The sequence below is a fragment of the Macrotis lagotis genome, chromosome 4 (assembly GCF_037893015.1).
Source record: "Macrotis lagotis isolate mMagLag1 chromosome 4, bilby.v1.9.chrom.fasta, whole genome shotgun sequence".
NCBI lineage: Eukaryota > Metazoa > Chordata > Mammalia > Peramelemorphia > Peramelidae > Macrotis > Macrotis lagotis.
In genome coordinates, this window is record NC_133661.1 from 202,619,801 (window position 1) to 202,640,132 (window position 20,332).

At 36.7% G+C, this 20,332-nt stretch overlaps 1 protein-coding gene and 1 long non-coding RNA gene across 3 annotated transcripts in view; one reads left to right on the top strand and one right to left on the bottom strand.

Moving 5' to 3' along the window:
- The window catches only part of LOC141522077 (cytosolic phospholipase A2 epsilon-like), a 147,656-nt gene that overhangs the window by 39,238 nt on the left and 88,086 nt on the right, over positions 1 to 20,332 (bottom strand). For both annotated transcript variants that reach the window (XM_074235169.1, XM_074235170.1), the window contains exons 3-6: positions 15,162 to 15,298; positions 3,240 to 3,371; positions 1,528 to 1,568; positions 17 to 59 (exon numbers count right to left, since the gene is read on the bottom strand). In XM_074235169.1, the coding sequence (XP_074091270.1) occupies positions 17 to 59; positions 1,528 to 1,568; positions 3,240 to 3,371; positions 15,162 to 15,298 (353 nt within the window). The remainder of the gene's footprint in view (positions 1 to 16; positions 60 to 1,527; positions 1,569 to 3,239; positions 3,372 to 15,161; positions 15,299 to 20,332) is intronic.
- LOC141522078 (uncharacterized) overlaps positions 15,273 to 20,332 on the top strand; it is a 40,693-nt gene continuing 35,633 nt past the window's right edge. Inside the window, exon 1 of the long non-coding RNA XR_012478125.1 lies at positions 15,273 to 15,544. This is a non-coding gene — a long non-coding RNA (uncharacterized LOC141522078). The remainder of the gene's footprint in view (positions 15,545 to 20,332) is intronic.

The following is a 20,332-nucleotide window of genomic DNA, read 5'->3' on the forward strand; positions in this document are numbered from 1 at the left end:
AGGGAGGAATAGTTACCACTAGCACGCCATTGGTGAGGAGATTTTCAGGTGGACCGGGACTGGAAAATAAGATTACATTCCTCCATCAAATATTGTTTCTTGCAGAAGCATCCCATTCCCCAGAGTTAGTCAGTCCAGATATTGATTAGGATTTCTATAATACCTTCCCCACACCCAGCATCAGCTTTCTGGGGTGCCAGCCTAAGGACTACCATTGGATGTACAGATTCAATAAGGCCTTCATTTCTTCTTTTTTTTTTTTTAATTTGCAAGGCAATAGGGTTAAGTGACTTGCCCAAAGTCACACAGCTAGGTGATTATTAAGTGTCTGAGGCTGATTTGAACTCAGGTCCTCCTGACTCCAGGACCCATGCTCTATCCACTGTGCCATCTAGTTGCCCCCCAAGTCCTTCATTTCTAAACCCAGCTTCAAAATCCCTCCCACTGAAACTAAGAATATTCTTATAATATCTTTCAGAGGGAAGAGAATCTTGGGAGGGTAGCAGTTCTGGAGTTTTTAACTGTGATGGTAGGAAAGGGATTGTGTGAAGTGCCAGGAGAAACAACTAACAGGACTTATTTCCTGAGAAACTGGGTGAACTAATGATCAAGGAGAAAGACTGGATACATTTCCTGAGAAAATAAAGTATCATAGCAAAGGTATCATAAGGAAAATTATTAAGAAATTTTATTATTCAGAGAGAGAGGTAAATGGCAGGACTGTCCTTCTGGGGTTGAAAAGCTAGCAATTACAGGTGATAACTAAAGATGACTGACTATAATTTTTTTCACTGTGACCTATTGTTGAAATATTTAAATATATTTTTGTATTAATTGTTATGTCAATTAACAAATATGTATAACATTGATGTTATATCAATATTTATATATAAAAATTAACTCTATATAGCTTATAACACTGATATAATAGTAAGTGCTTTGCAATTATCTCATTTGATCCTCACAATAACTCTGAGAGAAAGGTACCATTATTATCCCCACTTTATAATTGAGGAAACTGAGGCAAACAGATCAAGTAACTAGCCTGGAGTCACACAGTTATTATTTGTACTCAAGTCTTCCTAACTCCAGACCTGGTGCTCTATTCCACTTATGTTTCCTTAAATCTCTGAGACAAGGGAATTTGGGTATTGAGAAATGAGTGAAAACATGTGTCTTTTTATGGTAGGGCATGGAAGAAAGATAAATACACAGTCTCTATCAGTAATCAATTAACTCTGAGCTCCCACCCCTGCTTATTAATTTACAAGAAAATATTATTATCTCGATTGCCCTAGAATTTAGGATAAGAGCCAGTAGCATGTAATGAGAGGTATGATAAATCCATGATGATGGGTTGGTAAGAGTGGGGGGGATGTCATTCTTAAAACTCTTCTCAATATTCATTTATTTATTCAACATATTTTTTGAACATTTTATGTTCAAGGCATTGATTTTGGTATTTATTATATGTGGACTAGTAAAGGCCTAGATTTGGGAAGCAATCTGATATAGGTGCTCACTCACCTTTCCTCCAGCAAGAATTCCACTTCTAGTTCTTCCATGCCCTACCAAGAAAAAAGAAAAGAAAGAAATCATCTCTGAATTATGACCCTGTTTGGTTGATATTTCCCTGTCCTAGAGAAGCCCTTGCAAACACAGATACCATTGGCTTTTAAAATACACAAATGCCAACCCTTTTATTGCATTTTGTAAAATATGAATCATTGCTTATATGTATTGTAAGATCTAGAACTGTAGGAGTCCTTAGAGATTATCTAATCCAACCTTTTTATTTTATAGATGAAGAACCTACTTCAGAAAGGTGAAGTTCTTTGACTAAGGCCTGAGAGGAAGGCAGAAATCATAGATTTAAAACTGGAAGGGACTTTAGAAATTATCTAATATCTTTATTTTACTGATAACAAAATTGATACCCAGAGACATCACACAGGTTACATATCATAAACTTAGAGGTGTAAGAAACATTAAGGGAGTGCTTTGTCTGGCTTCTATGTTTCAGAAACCTAATGAAGTTAAATACTTGTTCATGGTCATTCAAATATAAGTAACAGGCCAAATTCAAAACTAAGTTCTTTAACTCTAAATCAAGTGATTTTGAGGCCTCTTTCTTACATATAATCAGTCCCAAGGGTTTTCTCTACCTGTGATGTCTCTGGAGAGTTATTGCTCTAAACCAGACTGACCCTGTCTGATACAACATTTCAGCCTGATATCTGGTCACAGAACACATAAATCAGAGCAAAATTATAATACTTAACCTTTCTTAGACAATTTCTTCATCTATAAAATGAAGCAAATAATCTCAAAGATTCTTGGGATAGGGGTCCAAAACACATTCTTAGGTCCAAAAAAAAAAAAAACAAAACAAAACCAACCACCATTATAAGTACAAGATGGTTAAGGAAAGATTAGAAAATAATTTGGTGCATTTAGAACTCAGCATAAGTCAACAATGCACAATGGCAAGTGAAAAAATGCAGAGATCTTAGATTGTATTAAGGAAAGGCACAACTTTCAGGATTAGAGAGGCGATTGTGCTACTGTACTTTGCCTTGGTCATACCACTTGAACATGGAGTCCATCTAGAAGCCAACTCAATGATTTAGTTGAATCCTTACATGGAATTTCTATTATAAGAAGGTACAAATCACACTGACTTTCTTACCCTTATTTACTTTTCTTAATTACTTATCTCATTCTCTACTTCAGATACATTTTAGCCTGCTCAGCCTCCCCAGTGATTACTGATTCATGTGAATAATCTCCTTTCTCCCCATCCCCTTTTATGTTTTACTTTCCCCTATTAGCTTGTCAAAGTTCCCATGCCATTCAGTACTGGCATTGGAGTCATGAGTGACCACTACACTTCCAGCCTGAATAAGATAAGGGATACAGTCTCAAAAAACAAAAACAGTAATCCAAAAGCATAAGAAATTAATCCTATCTCTTTCCTACCATGTTTATTTTTGTTAATTAGGCATATTGTGTTAAGTCTAGATTTTAGTTTAGTGGTATTGTGCCTCTCTAATGTCTCTGAAGTTCCTGATGAATGGGTTCAAAGTGGAATAGGTTGAAGGAGGAGACACTACCTGAGTAAATTAAACCTTTCTGGGCCTCAGTTTCTACAGCTGTAAAAAATTAGAGTTGGATTACACTGTATCTGTGATCCTATGAAAGACCTACTTTGTGCCAAGTTATTGAGTATATTTACCCACCTCAGGATTGAGTGGAAATTTCACATGAGTCCTCTTTCGAAAGCAGAGTTTACTGAGGTCATAGAGGACAGTCAAGAGGTGATCATCTTGGGTAAGTGAGTCCTCATCGCGGACACTTAATTCTAGCACATTCTGAGGAGAGATCGAGAAGAAGAGGGATAACTGGAAAGGAGACTCTTCAATGATCAGAACTTCATTGCCACAGTTCTTGGAAGAGAGTCTGAATATAACCAGAGATTGGTCCCAGTGAGGATAGAGAGTTGGTAGGGTCTTTAGAGACCCTAATGGATTTGGAAAAGGTATGCAAGATAGTATGATAGTAGAAAGAGTGAAGAATTTGGAATCAGAAAATCTTCATTTGAATCTCTAGTGTACCACATACCGGAGAGTCCTTAAAAAAAAATCATTGGACTTCATTCAGTTCCCTCTTACATAAAAGGAGTGGGTTGAACAAGATAGGCTCCTCAGGATCTTTTTAGCTCTTTATATAAGAGATTTTTTTTGAGTAAGAGAACCTGGATTCAATGCCTAACTCCACTATTTCCTATATGATGTTGGGCAAGTGACTTAACCTCTCTGGGCCTCAAGTTCCTCTTCTGTAAAATGAGGGTGGGTTAGACTAAGATGACTTTTGTGATCTTATGATTTTACAGAAAAGAAACCTGAGGCCTAGAGCAGTTAACTGACTTATCCAAAGTTATACTAGTAGTAATAAGTGGCAGTCAAGATTTTCTATTGTATTCCATTAATGCTAGGATTATACAGGGATTTGTGGGTAAGAATGGGTGTGGGTGTGGAGTAGTTGCAAAAGAGGTTCCAGGTTCCAGAAAGAGGTCCTTTCTGACAGAGTATATATAAAAAAGGGAAATATCCCTTCTCCCTTCTTATCAGTCCCTTGGAGTCTGGTTACTCATCTGTTCCTGGGCTTCCCACCCAGGCTGCTTCACCTTGGATGTCAGGCATTGTCAGAACATTGGCAGAAGGTGGGGCAGTCTTGTGAACTCCCAGGATATTTGTTTGTTATCATTCTAAGTTTGTTCTATTTCATATCTCTTCTGGCAGATAGAGGGATGTGGGAGGCTCAGGATATGAAGGATGGCCAGTCAAGATAATCACCCTGGAAAGGAATGTAACAGGTTTCTTGACTCAAGTTCAACCCCTTCACAAGGGAGGCCCAGAGTATGAGAAACCAGTGGTTTTGGTGCTGAGAGAAAGAGAAACAGAGATAGAGAGAGACAGAGACAAAGACAGAAAGATTTAGAGAGACAGAGAGAAAATAGACAGAGACAGCCAGACAGTCACAGAGAAGGAAGAAGAAGAAAGGAAAAAAAAAAAACCTAAAAAAAAATTAAAGGAGAATGCCCCTTAGCATTGTATTGAAGAGATTACAGAATATAATGTTATAAGATGAAGCCTGTTTTAAGCAACTCTATGTCTAAAGCTTGTCTTGTTTCTTTTTATTTTCTTATTTTTATTATAATTTCCAAATTTTCTCTTTTCCTCCATACCTCCCCAGCCCATTGAGAAGGCAAGAAATATAATATTTATTAAATGAATTGTGGGAATTGAGTGAACCAAACTAACTTCACCTGTGATTCATTTCTGTAACTAGTTCTGTTCCCTTTTTACTCAATTATGGGTCTAGTTCAATTTCGGCTTTGTGATAACTTTATTCAGTTATGGGAATTGTGAGAAAATTTGTCTGCATTATTTGAACTTAACCCTGCATGATTAGGAAGGTGGAATACTTCTGTCTGTTTCTTAGAGATTCTTTTTTTTTTCTTTCTTCTTAGAGATTCTTAAGCAAGGATTTAGGTTATGCTGGGTAGAAGTAAAATTCAGTTAAATTCGTAAATTGATACAAAAAGTTTTCTCACAATTACCCATTTCAAACAACCCATATGTCTCATGAAAACTGGCTCCATACTGGCCATTCTGTTATTGTTTCCCTATTCTTTTGATTGAATACAGACTCTTGGGGGGTTGGTGTGGAGAACACCTCTTTTTCTAATTTCAGGGAATTACATTTATTTGCTCTCCCTCTCCTAACCTGAAAAGAAATCAGGTAACTTAATCTTGTATTATGTTTTATATCCTGTTAATTGTTTTCTTTTATGCATAAAAATTTTTCTCTTCCTATATTTGGGCTCTGGTGCCAAGGTGTATAAAACTAATATACGTTGCATAATAAACTATGTTCACAAGCTTGAACTTTTATTTCCTCAGTTATTTCAGTTTTCACCTATCACAATATGAAGTCATGCAAAACATTTCCACATTGATCATGCCACCCCCCCAGAAAAAAAATAGAGAGAGAAAAACTTTGTCTTAATCTGAATTTTGAGTCCATCAGTTCTCTATCTGAAGATGGAAAGCATTTTTCTTCTACTTCTACTCACTTCATTTTTTTAAATTTATTTTTTATTCTCATTTTGTACAAATGTTTTTCTTTACATTAATAAAATATACTTGTTTACAAGTAAACAAAATACCCCTCCCCCCATGAATATAGATAGACTTGCTTGGACAAAAAAGTAAAGGGGGGAGAAAAAAATTAAAATTAAAAAAAATAATACTAATAATTGTAGGTATGGCCAAGTGGTGCAATGGACCAGCCCTGGAGCCACGAGCACCCGAGTCCATATCCAGCCTCGTAAACCCAATAATCACCCAGCCATATGACATGCAAGCCACCCGATCCCCACTGCCCTGCAAAAACCAAAAAGAAGGAAAAAAAAGACCCAAAATAAAATAAAATAGTAATAATAGTAGGGGTGGCTGGGTGGCAGACAGAGCATTGGCCCTTGAGTCAGGAGCACCTGGGTCCGAATCTGGCCCCAGACACCCAATGATCACCCTGCTATGTGGCCCCAGGCAGGCCACCCAGCCCCACTTGCCCTGCACCCTCCCCCAAATAATAATAACAAAAAATGTGTTTCAGTCTTTGTTCCAACACCATCAACTCTGTCGTGAGTGGATCACATTCTTTATGATAAGTCCATCACAAAAGTTACTTCCATATTTTTCCAACATTGCCATTGCTGGTCGCAACTCCCTCCTTTCTTATTTCTCCACTACCATGTACTCTATTTTCTCTCTCCTTTCACTCTGACTCTGCTGTAGGGTCGCTGAGTGGCACAGCAGACAGATCCCTGGTCCTGGGGCCAAGAAGCCCTGAGCCCCCATACCACCCCTTAGGCCCAGAATCCACCTGGCCCTATGGTCCTAGGCAGGCCATCCAATCCCAGCCCCTTGCAAGAAGTAAAAAAAGAAAATGTGTTATATCTGACCACTGTCCCCCCATGGTCCATCCTCTCCTCCTTTATTCACATCCCCACCCCTTCCCCCTGCTCCCCCCTCCTTCTTACTCCAGTTGTCTATACCCCATTGAGTATATTTGCTGTTTCCTCTCCTAGCCATCTCTGATGAGAGCAAAGGTTCCCTCCATTCCCCCTTGCCTCCCCGCTTCCATATCATTGCAATAGCTCATTGTAATAAAAAAAATCTTATTATGTGAAATAGCTTGGACTATTCCCCCTCTCCTTTTTCTTTCTCCCATTCCATTTCCCTTTTTTTCTTATCGAATCCATTTTTACACCATATTTTATCTTCGAATTCAGCTTTCTCCTGTGCTTCAACTATAAAAGCTCCCTCTACCTGCTCTATTAACTGAGATGGTTCATATGAATATTATCAGTATCATTTTTCTATACATGCAGTTCATCCTCATTAAGTCCCTCATATTTCCCCCCTCTCCTCCAATCTCCATGCTTCACCTGAGTCCTGTATCTGAAGATCAAACCTTCTGTTCAGCTCTGGCCATTCCAAAAGGAACCTTTGAAATTCCCCTGGTTCATTGAAAGTCCATCTTTTTCCCTGAAAGAGGACATTCAGCCTTGCTGGGTAGTTCATTCTTGGCTACATTCTAAGCTCTTTTGCCTTCCGGTATATTGTATTTTAAGCCCTACGAACTTCCAATGTAGCTGCTGCTAAGTCCTGTGTGATCCTGACTGCAGCTCCATGATATTTGAACTGTGTCCTTCTGGCTGCTTGTAATATTTTCTCTTTGACTTGGGAGTTCTGGAACTTGGCTATAATATTCCTGGGGGTTGTTTTTTTGGGATCTCTTTCTTGGGGGGATCGGTGGATTCTCTCCATTTCTATTTTGCCCTCTGCTTCTAGAATATCAGGGCAATTTTCCTGTAGTAATTCTTTGAAAATGATGTCAAGGCTTTTCCTGTTCATGACTTTCAGGTATTCCAATAATTTTCAAATTATCTTTCCTAAGTCTATTTTCCATATCAGTTGTTTTTTCAATGAGATATTTCACATTTTCTTCTAATTTTTCATTTTTTTTGGTTTTGAAGTATTGATTCCTGATTTCTGGTAATTTCATCAATCTCCCTGAATTCTATTCTTTGTTTGAAGGATTTATTCTCCTCAGAGAGTTTTCTTATCTCTTTTTCCATCTGGCCAATTTTGCTTTTTAAAGCATTCTTCTCCTCAATAACTTTTTGAACTGTTCTATCCATTTGACCTAAGCTGTTTTTTAGCATGCTATTTTCTTCAGCATTTTTTTGGATTTCCTTGACTAAGCTGCTGACTTCATTTTCATGTTTTTCCCACATCTCTCTCCTTTCTTTTCCCAGTTTTTCTTCTAACTCCCTCATTTGATTTTCAAAGTCTTTTTTGAGCTCTATCATAGCCTGAGCCCAATTTCTGTTTTTCTTGGAGTCTTTAGATTCAGGAGCTTGTGCTTCCTCATCTTCAGATTGAGTATTTTGATCCTTCTTGGGCTCATTTGCAAAATATTTCTCAATGGTCTTCCTCTTGTTTGTTTGTTCATTTTCCCAGCCTAAGCCTGTTTTTGGGGGGTGCTTCCTGAGCTTTTGAGACACTCCCACAAGGGTCTCAGTGTGTGAGGTTCTGTCCTCCCTCCTGGTCTGTGAATGACCATAAGCTCCTCCTCTGCCACGGGGCTGAGGTGGGGGGGCCCTGCTGTTCTATGGGGGGGGCCTAGACTTCGATCAGGATCTGAATGTGGTCAGAGCCCCAGAGTCCTGTTCCAGGGGCAGAGGACAGAGCTCTGCAGTTTCTCTTCACTCCCCTCCCTCAGCTCAATGGGCTCATGCCCTGGGGGCTCCTGCTTACCGGCTCCACCTGCTTCTGTTTCCCGGTCTAGGCTGCCAAAAGACCCAGGCTGCTGGCTGTGTGCCCTGAGGGCTGGGCTCCACGTGCTGGCTCTGGTAGAGGTGTCTCCCCCACCCCCCGCTGTTCCCCCACTTTGTGCTGGTGCTCCCCGGGGTGCAGCTCAGGCGACTCCCCAGATGCTGTGAGCCTCGGCTCCCAGCGCCCTGGGGCTGCCTCTGGGAGGCTGAAGTTCTTTGGCTCTGGCGGGCTGCCCCTCCGGCCCCGGGGAGCAGAGCTTTTCTGCTCTTTTCCAGGTTACCTTGAGTAGGAGAACTGCCTCACTGGGTCCCTTTGTGGGTTCTGTCTCTCGAAAGTTTAGTTAGAGTCCTTAGTTTATGAGTTTTTATCAGAGAGCTCCTAAGACTGGATCCCTTCTTGGCCCCGCCCCCTACTCACTTCATTTTGTATTAGTTCATATAGGTCTTCTTACGTCCTTCTGAAACTAACTCCATAAATTCTTATAGCACAATAATATTCCATCGTATTCATGTATCATAACTTGTTCAGTCATTTCTTAATTGGTGGGCATCCCTCAGTTTCCAATTCTTTGCCACCACAAAAAAATTGCTAACTATAACTATTTTTGTACTTATAGGTCCTTTTCCTTTTCTTTTTTCTTCCTGAGTTATAGACTGATTAGTCATATTTCTAGGTCAAAGAACTATATGGTTTTATAGGCAAATGTTTTTTCCAGAATGGTTGGATCAGTTCATAGTTCCATCAGTAACCCATTACTATACCTATTTTTCCACATTCTCTTCATCATTTATCATTGTCAGAAGTAATATAAGTCCCCCCTCCCTTTAGGGAACTGATTATCTTCGTTACAAATGAACCCAGAGATATGTGATCACTTCATTGACTTCCACATTAGTTGATTTTAAGTGAATCTTTTTTTTAATGATTCACTTTTTTTATTTTTTATTAAATTTTTTTAGGTTTTTACAAGGCAATGGGTTAAGTGATTTGCCCAAGGTCACACAGCTAGGTAATTAATAAGTGTCTGAGGCCACATTTGAATTCAGGACCCCCTGACTCCAGGTCCAGTGCTCTATTCACTGAGCCAACTAGCTGTCCCTTAAGTGAATCTTTTAAAAATCAAATTAAATTCCTCATTTAACAAAAAATCTATTTTTCTTACCTTCCTCTTCTCCTTCCAATGAAAAAATAAACAAACTCATATAACAAATATGCACAGTCAGAACAAATTACTGAATTGGTCATGTTGAAAAATAAATGTCTCAATCTTTACTTAAAAGTCCATCACTTCTCTCTCAAGAGATGATAGCATGCTTCATAATGAATCCTCTGGAATTGTGGTTGACCATTGCTTTCATTAGGGTTTTTAATGTCTTTTGAAGTGTTCTGTGCCTTGTTGCTTTATTGTACAAATTATTCTCCTTCTTCTGCTCATTTCATCAGTTTACACAAGTTTTCCCAGGCTTCTCTCTCATTTCAGACAGCACAATAGTATTTTATTACATTCTTATACTATACTTTATTCTGTCATTCCAAATGAGGGGGATTCCCCCTCTGCTTCCAATTCTTTTTACCACAAAAAGAGCTGCTATGAATTCTTTTGTACACAGAGATCTATTTTTTCTTTAATCTCTTTTGGGGTATAGGAAATGGTATCATTGGATCAAAGGGTATGCATAGTTTTGTAAATTTGGGAGGCATAATTCCAAACTTTCTTTCTTTCTTTCTTTCTTTCTTTCTTTCTTTCTTTCTTTCTTTCTTTCTTTCTTTCTTTCTTTCTTTCTTCCTTCCTTCCTTCCTTCCTTCCTTCCTTCCTTCCTTCCTTCCTTCCTTCCTTCCTTCCTTCCTTCCTTCCTTTCTTTCTTTCTTTCTTTCTTTCTTTCCTTCCTTCTTCCTTCCTTCCTTCCTTCCTTCCTTCCTTCCTTCCTTCCTTCCTTCCTTCCTTCCTTCCTTCCTTCCTTCCTTCCTTCCTTCCTTCTTTCTTTCTTTCTTTCTTTCTTTCTTTCTTTCTTTCTTTCTTTCTTTCTTTCTGGTTTTTTGCAAGGCAGTGGGGTTAAGTGGCTTCCCTAAGGCCACCAAACTACTTTCAAAAAAGTCTGGACCAATTAACAATTTCACCAAATGGTGTATTAAAGTGCCTGTCTTTCCACAGCAACTTCAGTATTTCTTATTTTCTTTTTTTTGTAAACTTTGCCAATCTAATGAATGTAAGGTAAAATCTTAGAATTGCTTTTATTTTCATTTCTCTTATTAATGATTAAGAAAATTTTTCATATGGCAAATAATAGTTTAGATTTCTTCTTTAGATTACTTGTTTATATCCTTTGATTATATCCTTTGAGGCATTTGGAGAATGGCTTTTGTTCTTATTGATTTGAATCAGTTCCTTACGTTTGTTCAAAATGAGACCTTTAGTAGACAAACTTGCTCCAAAAGTTTTTCCCCCCAGTTTTCTGTTTCCTTTCTAATTATCCCTCTTGGTACAAGATTTTTTAAATCATATTGAAAATGATTGTTCATTTAATCTTATGTGATCTTTTCTGTCTCTTGTTTTTGAACTCTTAGCCTATCCACGGATTTTATAGGAAAATTTATTCTTTATATGGACTTTATTTTGATATATTGTAGGAGATACTGAAGCAACTAGGTGGCACAGTGAATACAGCACTGATCCTGGAGTCAAAAAGACATGAGTTCAAATTTGATCTCAAACTATTTACTAGCAGTGTGACCCTGGGCAAGTCACTTATCCTTTGTTTGCCTTAGTCCACTGAAGGAGAAAATAGTAAACATGCCAGTATCTTTACTAAAATCTCCATGAATAGCATAAGTATGATATGGTCCCTGGGATCATGAAGAGTAGAATATGACTGAATGACTGAACAACAAGTTTCTGTCAGGTTGCTTGATAGTATTCTTAGGAGTTTTGGTCAGATTGAGTTTTTAGCCCCCATACTTGGGGTCTTTGCTTTTTATGAAGCACTATTCCATTGTGTTTATTTGCATCTGTATTTTATACTCCCTTAATTATGGAAAAGGATCATGACATCAGGAAAGTAATGCAAATAACTTGGACTTGCAAGTGAATTGTAATTAAGTGAGGTAGGGTTGAGCAAAGTCACTGACCTCACTCTCTCCTCCAGAGCCATCTGGATCCAGTGGATTGATATGGATAAGGACTACAGGAGATGGCACCCGGATGCAGTGAGAGACATTGGCTTTTTTAAGCTCTTTTTCAGGTCTCAGTTTGACTGGTGCAATACTCAGTGATTATGAGTGAATTATGAGATAAACAAAACCAGAAAACCAAAAATCAGTCTAGAAAGGGAAGACCCTTAGGGTTTCTCTCCAAAACATAAACAGTTTCCATTTATACTCACTCAGACATTAGAGCCCTAAAACAATAATTAATTGAAAATGTCTGTTCCACTCAACCAACTCTTTATTTCCTAATAAGTACAGACAATTTTGATGATTGCTGTTTTGTCATATAGTCAGGATTTGGTATTGCTTAGCCCCCTTGCTTCCCATTTTCAAAAAAATTTTTTTCCTTGAGATTCTTGATTTTTTGTTTCTCTAGATAAATTTTGTTATTATTTTTCTAGCTTCCTGAAATAATACTTTGTTATCTTGATTAGGATGACACTGAATTATGTTAATTAATTTAGGTAATTTGACATTTTTTATTATATTGGTTTAACCTACCCATAAGCAACTAATATATTTTCAATTATTTGTCTGTATTTGTATAAAGAGTATTTTATAACTATATTCATATCATCCCTATCATCTATCAAGTATTATACATCCTGTAGTGATTTTAAATGAAATTTCTCTTTCTTTAGCTTCTAGCTAGGTTTGATATTATATAAAATATAAAGAAATGCTGATAATTTATATGGATTTATTTTATATCTGCAACTTAAATTATTATTTAAAATTGAATTTTAGTTGACTCTCTAGAATCTCTAAGTAAACTGTATCTTCTGCAAAAAGCAATAATTTTGTTTATGCTTTGCCATCCTTATTCTCTCAATTTCATTCCCTTGTCCAATAGCCATGGCCATTATTTCCAGCACGATATCAAATAATAATAATAAACAACCTTGCTTTATTCTTGGTCTTATTAGAAAGCCCTCTCTTGCTTTTACATAAATATTACTAATCATATCAAAGGAAATGTTAATTTATTCATAATTTTCTTTTTTGGGGGGGCAAGACAATTGGGGTCAAGTGACTTACCCAAGGTCACACATTTAATAAGTTTCTAAAGCTGGATGTAAATTTAGGTCTTTCTGACTTCAGGTCCAATGCGCTATCTTATCCATTTAGGTGCCCCAGTACTATGTTTTCTAGTATTTTTAAAAATAGGAATAATTATGTCTTCTCAAAAGTTTTTTTTCCGTTTCTATGGATATACTCATATGATTTATAGTCCTTGTATTAAACAATCCATTATTTTGATAATTTTGTTAATATAGGGTCAAATCAACATTCGTAGTATAAATCTAGTCTGATCATAGTGTATCTTTTTATGTTATTGTTGTCATTTTATTAATATTTTATATAAATTTTTGCAACAATTGTTATTTTGCAACAATTGTTATTGTTAAAGATATTGGTCTATAGCAATGATTATTAAAAGTTTCATTTTCAGGATACCTTTAAACTTTTAAAATTATTGTGAATCCTGAAGAATTTTTATTTATGTAGGTCATATCTGTCATTATTTACTATATTAAATTCTAAAACTGATACTTTAAAAATATTTAATAACACCTTAAAAATAATAATAAACATATTACATGTTAGCACAAAATATATGTGTGTATATATATATATATTTTTTTTTTTAATTTTTGCAAGACAATGGGGTTAAGTGGCTTGCCCAAGGCCACACAGCTAGGTAATTATTAAGTGTCTGAAGCCAGATCTGAACTCAGGTACTCCTGACTTCAGGGCCAGTGCTCTATCCACTGCACCACCTAGCCACCCCCCAAAAATATTTTTAATGAAAAATAACTATTTTCCAAAACAAACAATTAGTGAGAAGACTGGCTTTGGTTTACATATTTTTGCTAATGTCTGGGTTAATAAAAGACAGCTAGATTATTATATCAGCCACTGTATGTAATCTGTTGCAACATATTGTTTTGGTTGAATTACATGAAAAAAATCTGATGTTACACAGATATAAAGTTGGAAAAGGGAGAAGTATTTTAACAAACAAATAGATTATATTATGAAAATAGTTTTGATGTCACAGACTCTGAAAAAAGATTCTCATAGACTTTCAAACTTTCCAGTTTGAGAACCATTAATCTATACTTTTCTTTTTCTGCTTTGACTCTTGTTGGTTTTGCTATCAAGGCCATGATTATTTCATAGTAGAAATTTAGTATGTCCTTTTCTTTTGCCACTTTTTCAAACAATTTAGGTAATTTGGAACTAATTTTTTTAAATGCTTAATAAAATTCACATACTCATTTCCAGGATCTCATTTATGACTTATTCAATTCTTTTTTCTGATATTGTTTATATGAGTGATATCTATCAATATTGCATTAGAAATTAAAATTGAAGCTTTAGAATGCTTATTAGTTTAACTAAAATATTTATTGCAATTATAAATTTGGCCTCAGACACTTAATAATTACCTTGCTGTCTGACCTTAGGCAAGTTTCTTAACCTGATTACCTTGCAAAAAAAAGTGATGACAATGAGGCAACATGTTACAATTTTTCATCTCTGGATGATTTGGTAACTGCTAGAAGAATCTGATTTTCCCATAGTCTTTGAGATAAAAGATTGGTTACATCAATCTATAGCAGGGGTTCTTAATCATTTTTGTATTATGTCCCACTGATAGTCCTATGAAACCCTCTTCATCATAATGTTTTTAAATAAAATTTAATAAAATAAAATATATGGAATTACAAAGGAAACTAAAGTTAGTGAAAATGAAGATGATTTTTTTTGCCCATTTAAATTTATGGACCCCTCTTTATTCTATCCTTGGACTCCTTGAGAGTACATGGATCTTAGGTTAAGAAATCCTGCTCTATACTTTAGTCCTTGTGTTAGAAACAGACTATCTATAGATTCATAGTACAAAAAAAAAGATAATTCCCTTATTCTATCTATTTCCACCTCAGAGAAACATTTTGTCTGCCTAGTCCACTCTCATCTATCACTGTCATGTCAAAGTAGGTTTGCAGCTGGAAAGGAACCTATAAGTCATTTTACAAGACTAGAGAGAGATTATGTTACTTGTCCAGGGTCACTTATAACTACTATGTGTCTAAGGCAGGATTTGAAGTGAAGTCTTCCTGATTTAGTTCAACACTCTTTTCATTATACAAGACCATCTAACCCCTTTATGTTATAGATAAGGAAATTGAGGCCCAGAGAGGATAAGTTATTTGCAAAAAATCACATTGGTAGTAAGAGAGCTAAGATTTAAATCCAAATCCTCTGACTAGGGAACTGAGGTAGGACATGAAGTCAGGAAGACCTGAGTTCAAATCCAGCCTCAGACACTTTCTAGCTGTGGGACCTTGGGCAAGTCACTTAACCCTGTTTGCCTCAGTTTTCTCACCTATAAAATAAGCTGGAAAATGAAATAGCAAGCTGCTCCATTATCTTTGCCTAGAAAACTCCAAATAGGGTCAAAAAGAGAGAAAAATAAGTGAACAAGGAAACCCAAAAGTTGTAGAAGGACTGGTTAAACAGCCGGGATCTCCTGGACCTTACCTTAACCTGGCACTGGATCTGGAAACTGAAGGTTTCATTCCATTCTGGATTGTGGCAGTTGGAAATAGTCCTTGTTCTTGGCTTCTCATGAGAGGCAGTTGGGAGCCAGAGACTTACAAAACAGTCTGTCATACTCACTGTCAAAGGAAGACAGGGAGGGGAGGGAGAAAGAGATGGAGAGGGTCCAGAGAAGGGAATTCAAATTAGAGTGGTTCAAGACAAGTGGTCCTTTGACTGTGACCTCCCTCACACCCCCTAAATGAGTAAAATTGCTTATGTAGAAGGACATCCCAGCACAGCTGCAGATCTGCTTGACAAACTTCTAGGACTTAAATGCGCTTCACAAGTTGTCTTCCTTTGGAATGGAAGCTCCTTGAAGGCAGGTATTTGTTTTTTCTTTCTTTGTATCTCTTACACTCTGCATAAATAAATATTTTTGTCTGACTTTTGACATGTTTAGGGAATTTCCTGAACATGAATCTCGACTTTATTATCCCATCATTACCTCCAAGATATAGTTTCCACTTGACTCACTGGTAAAATGCCCTTGATTCTTTGGCAAAATAAGTATTCAAAATCTGGGATAAATTTTTGTGTATTTTAGAAGGGCAATGTGCAATTAGGCCTGAATTTAAAGTTAAGACCTCTGCATCTAGACCAATGAGACTTTATTTCCTTTAATGACTGAAGGAATTTTTTTTTGGGGGGGGAATCTAGACTAGAAATGGAAGCAAAATGGAATTTGGATGAGAAAATAGCCTTTCTGGTACTCAAGACTGAAAAGTATAATAATAATAATAATAACAACAACTACCATTTATATAGCCCCTCAAGGGATTGTAAAGCTCTCAAGGCTTATAAAGCACTTCATTATCACAATCACAATTGCCCCTCATAATAACCTTGGGAGGTAGGCATTATTATTATCCTCATTTTATAAATGTAACAGCTGAGGGCTTAACCCTAGGTCACACAGCTAGTTTGCTTGACTCCTGGCTGTTCCATGAATAAGACACTCTATTTCCTGGCTCCTGACATTTTTTCTCCAGGCTGTCCTTCAACCCTATAATACTCTCCCTCCTCCTCTCTGACTACTGACTTACTTGACTTTCTTTAAGTCCCAACTAGAGAAAGTCTTCCCCACCCTTCTTAATTCTTGTGCGTTCCCTTTGTTAATTATTTCCTATTTGTCCTTCATATAGTTTACTTTGTATGTTGTCCTCCTCCATTAGACTGTAGGCTCCTTAAGGTCAGGGGCTATCTTTTGCCTCTTTTTGCATTCCCCCCGCCGCCCCGGGTGATTCCTAGCCCAGAACATCAGTAGGAGCCACCAAAAAGGCTGAGAGGAATTGAAGACAAATTTCACTACTCTATCTTGGTCCAGTTCTATTGAGTCGTCTCTGGAAGGGGTTGAGTAAGACTAAAACTTGTCCCTGAGCTAATATTAACCCAATTGTCTGTTATTGGTGAGCTCTGAGGTATATCCCTAGATCTCGTAATCCTTGACTTCTCTATAATAGCTGTGCTTTTTACTGGGTTATGACCAAACATTCAGAAGAAAAGCTGTAAAAATACTTGAATCAAAACTAGGATGGTATCCCCTCTAAAATTCCAGACTACAAAAAGACTGGCATGAATTGATGCTGAGTGAAATGAGCAGAACCAGAAGTGCATTATACACACCAACAACATTAACCATGATAGACTTGTTCATACAATAATCAGGTCAGTAATTAAAGACAATTTTAAGGGATTTGTGATGGAAAATATTCATATCCAGAGAAGGAACCGTGGTATTTAAATAAAAACCAAAGCTTATTATCTTCAATTCTGAAAAATTGTCTTATGTATTATGTAATTTTGTTATCTCTAATGTTTTCTTTTTTCCATCTGGATTTGATTCTTCTCTCACAACACATTCAGTTTCAATCTATGTTTAGCATGGATATAAATGTAAAGTCTATATCAGATTGTCTTTTGTTGGGAGCAGGGGGTTAGGAAAGGAGGGAGGGAGAAAAACCGTAAAACTCAAAGCCTTGATTGGTAAAAACTACCATTGTTTGTAGTTAGGAAATCAAATCAAATATTTATTTAAAATTCCAGGCTAAACTAACACCAGTTTTAGAACCATGTTCAGAGAGATTCACTGAACAGAGACTCTTTTCCATCTTCACCCAAACCTCCTCCTTCCCCTGAGTGATGGGTGGCTATTCCCTTTACATTGGGTCCAACTTTAGAATTATCTCCTTTAGGCTAGAAGCCCCCTTGGCATACATATCATATAATGCTTTTTTTGTATAAAATGTTTTGCATCAAGTCATGGAGACAATGAGTAAGTACTAAATGAGTTCTAGCATGTGTGTAGCTCGAGAAAGGCAGCTCACAAAATACCTTTATCCATTGACCTGAAATGCCCCCAATATAGCTTACTTACTTCTATTTAAGTCTTTGATCCCTGATAAAGATGCAAATACTTTTGAAGGAGCAAATATTAAAATATATCAGTCAATACATGATCCCATAGCATTTTAGAGACTTTAAAATATAGATTAGAGCACAATATTTTAGAGTTAGAGGTGTCTTAGAACATAGACAGTTGACACAATTGTTAGTGACTTAGAACATTAGAAGGGACCTTAGATCACAGAAAATTAGGACACAGTTTGTTAGAGGTAGAAGGGATTAGAACATTAGAGATGGAAAGGGACCTAAAACATTGACAATTAGGACACAGAATTTTAGAGGTGGAAAGGGACTTGGAATAATGGCAAGGATTCTTTACTTAGAACTAATTTCTTGTGCTTAGAAGTAGGATATTTGGGAGGGAGAGAAAAAGGAGACTGTTGAGGTGGGGAAAGGGGAAAGGTAAAGGAGATTGAACACTTTAAAAACAGATTTTTTTCTACCTCACAGTGTTGAGAGTTGACTATACTTGATAATCAGTTTTAAATCTGAATTACTAGTAAAGAATATATGCAACCCATGATACTGAGGCACAATATTCACTTAATTCCAAAGAGGCTGATGGCCCCAGTAACCATTAGAACAACTCACCATGCTTCAGCAATGGAAGCAACAATAGAAGCAGGGAAAATACCTAACGAATCTGTCATTGATGGAATTCAGTGTCATCATTCTAACCGGGCAGTTGTTTTCCTTAAATAGGAATACTATTACTGTTTGCATAATTAAATTAGATGGGCCTAATCAGATGCAATCAATCTAACCCACATTTCTTGTCTCATTTATCTCTAAATTATTCTGCTCCATTGGAATCCAGTGTTGGAATAGCAGAACACCAACATGTTAATTCAAGACAATGGATGAACATGGTACTGAAAAATATTCATTCCTAGATGGAGTTAGTCTAATACAGAAGGTTCTGGAAAACTCCCTGAAGTTGTTGTTGTGTGTGTGGGGGGGACTCAATGCTAACCTCATCATGAGCATTTCTGTAGGGAGGGAAAAGTTCTTAAATTATGATATTTCAGAAATTACAAAATCTCTCTCTATAGGACTGAATGCTCAGATCAGGGTGGAAAGGATGGATTTGATTAGTACCATAGAGAGTGGGTTTTGAGAAATGTTAACAGATTTCTGAATTGGAACAGAATAGAGAAAGTAGAATCTACAACATATCAGTCGTTCAGTTTGAAGGATTCTATGATGTTCCTTCTTCCTTCAAAGCACAGCCACCTACATTAGGCCTTTCCTCATCTCCCCAACTGATAAAACTCTCTCCCTGATATTACTTTGCATATACCTCATAATCACTAATTGATATTCTTCTGGCATCTGACCCTCCTTATAAAGTTTAGGCCTTTCAAATTTAAGCCTTTATTTTTATATCTTCAGCACCTAGTCTAATGTCTTGGACATAATAAGCAATCATTGTTTGTTGAATTGATCATATATATATATATATATACAAATGCTAATTCCCAGTCCTCAGCAATATTTGGATCAACACAAAGAATATCATCTATAGGAGTTGCAAAAGGGGTAATGTGGTCTAAAGGGTAGAGAATTGACCTCAGATTTGGGGATTCCTGTCAGGTTCTAGTTGGTTATGTGACCTTAGACAAATCATTTGACTAATAAGTGTCTTGGGAATTCTCAGAGACTGTAAGTTTCAGAAGAGTGTCTGATGTATATTAGTAGAGGGAACTTCATCTTTGGGATAACTCCACATGAATTAAATCATAGATCCAATCACCAGCATCCCTTTGTCACCCTCCCATATTAAGCTCAGAGCCCCTCAGTAGGAATTGATAAGAGTCAGGAATTGCAGCCTCATTGACAGAAATAGCAACACAAGTTTGAAGAAATAATTGGGTCTAAGAAGAAGAGAGTAAGAGACCCAAGAGTCTAGCATCATCTTCAGTGTAGAGCATGAACTTTGCTTGGAGAAAAGCCTGTTGTAAAGGCCTTGATCACAAGAGAAGGGACAGTTAAGTCAATGGTAATAGTCCTGTCAGTCAATAACCATTTATTAAGCTTTTACTATATGCTAGGAGAGCAGTTAGATGACATAGTGGGTTGTTCTCAGGAAGATTCGAGTTCAAATCTGGCCTCAGACACTTATTGCATGTATGATTTGGGGAAAGTCTTAATCCTGTTTGCCTTGGTTTCCTCATCTGTAAAATGAGCTGAAGAAAGAAATGGCAAACCACTCTAGTATCTCTGGCAAGAAAACCCTAAGTGGGGTCACTCTTCATTGGACACAACTGAACAACATCTATTAGGTACTGTACTAAGTTTTGGGGATGCAAAATATTATAATATAAGAGAATTATAATATGCTGTAAGTATATAATACATCATATAACATAAGTATATAATATACTATTAGTGTATAGTATATTCTTGTTTAGGTATAGATTAGAATGAATGACTTCCTTTGCCTTTTTGTGGAAAGAGTAACATGTCTATAATTAGAAGACTAGGGTTCAAATAGTCATTCTGTTACTTGACATCTCTGTGACTTTGGACAAGGACATCACTTTACCTCTCTTGGCTTAAATTCCTTTGAATTTAAAAAATTTATGAATTGGATTAGATGACCTCTGAGACTCCTACCAACTGTGAATAGATATTGATAATAATGAAGAATTTGATGGAAGATGGCAATGGCATTTCAAATAGGAAGAACTGACTTCAACTTGAAAGGA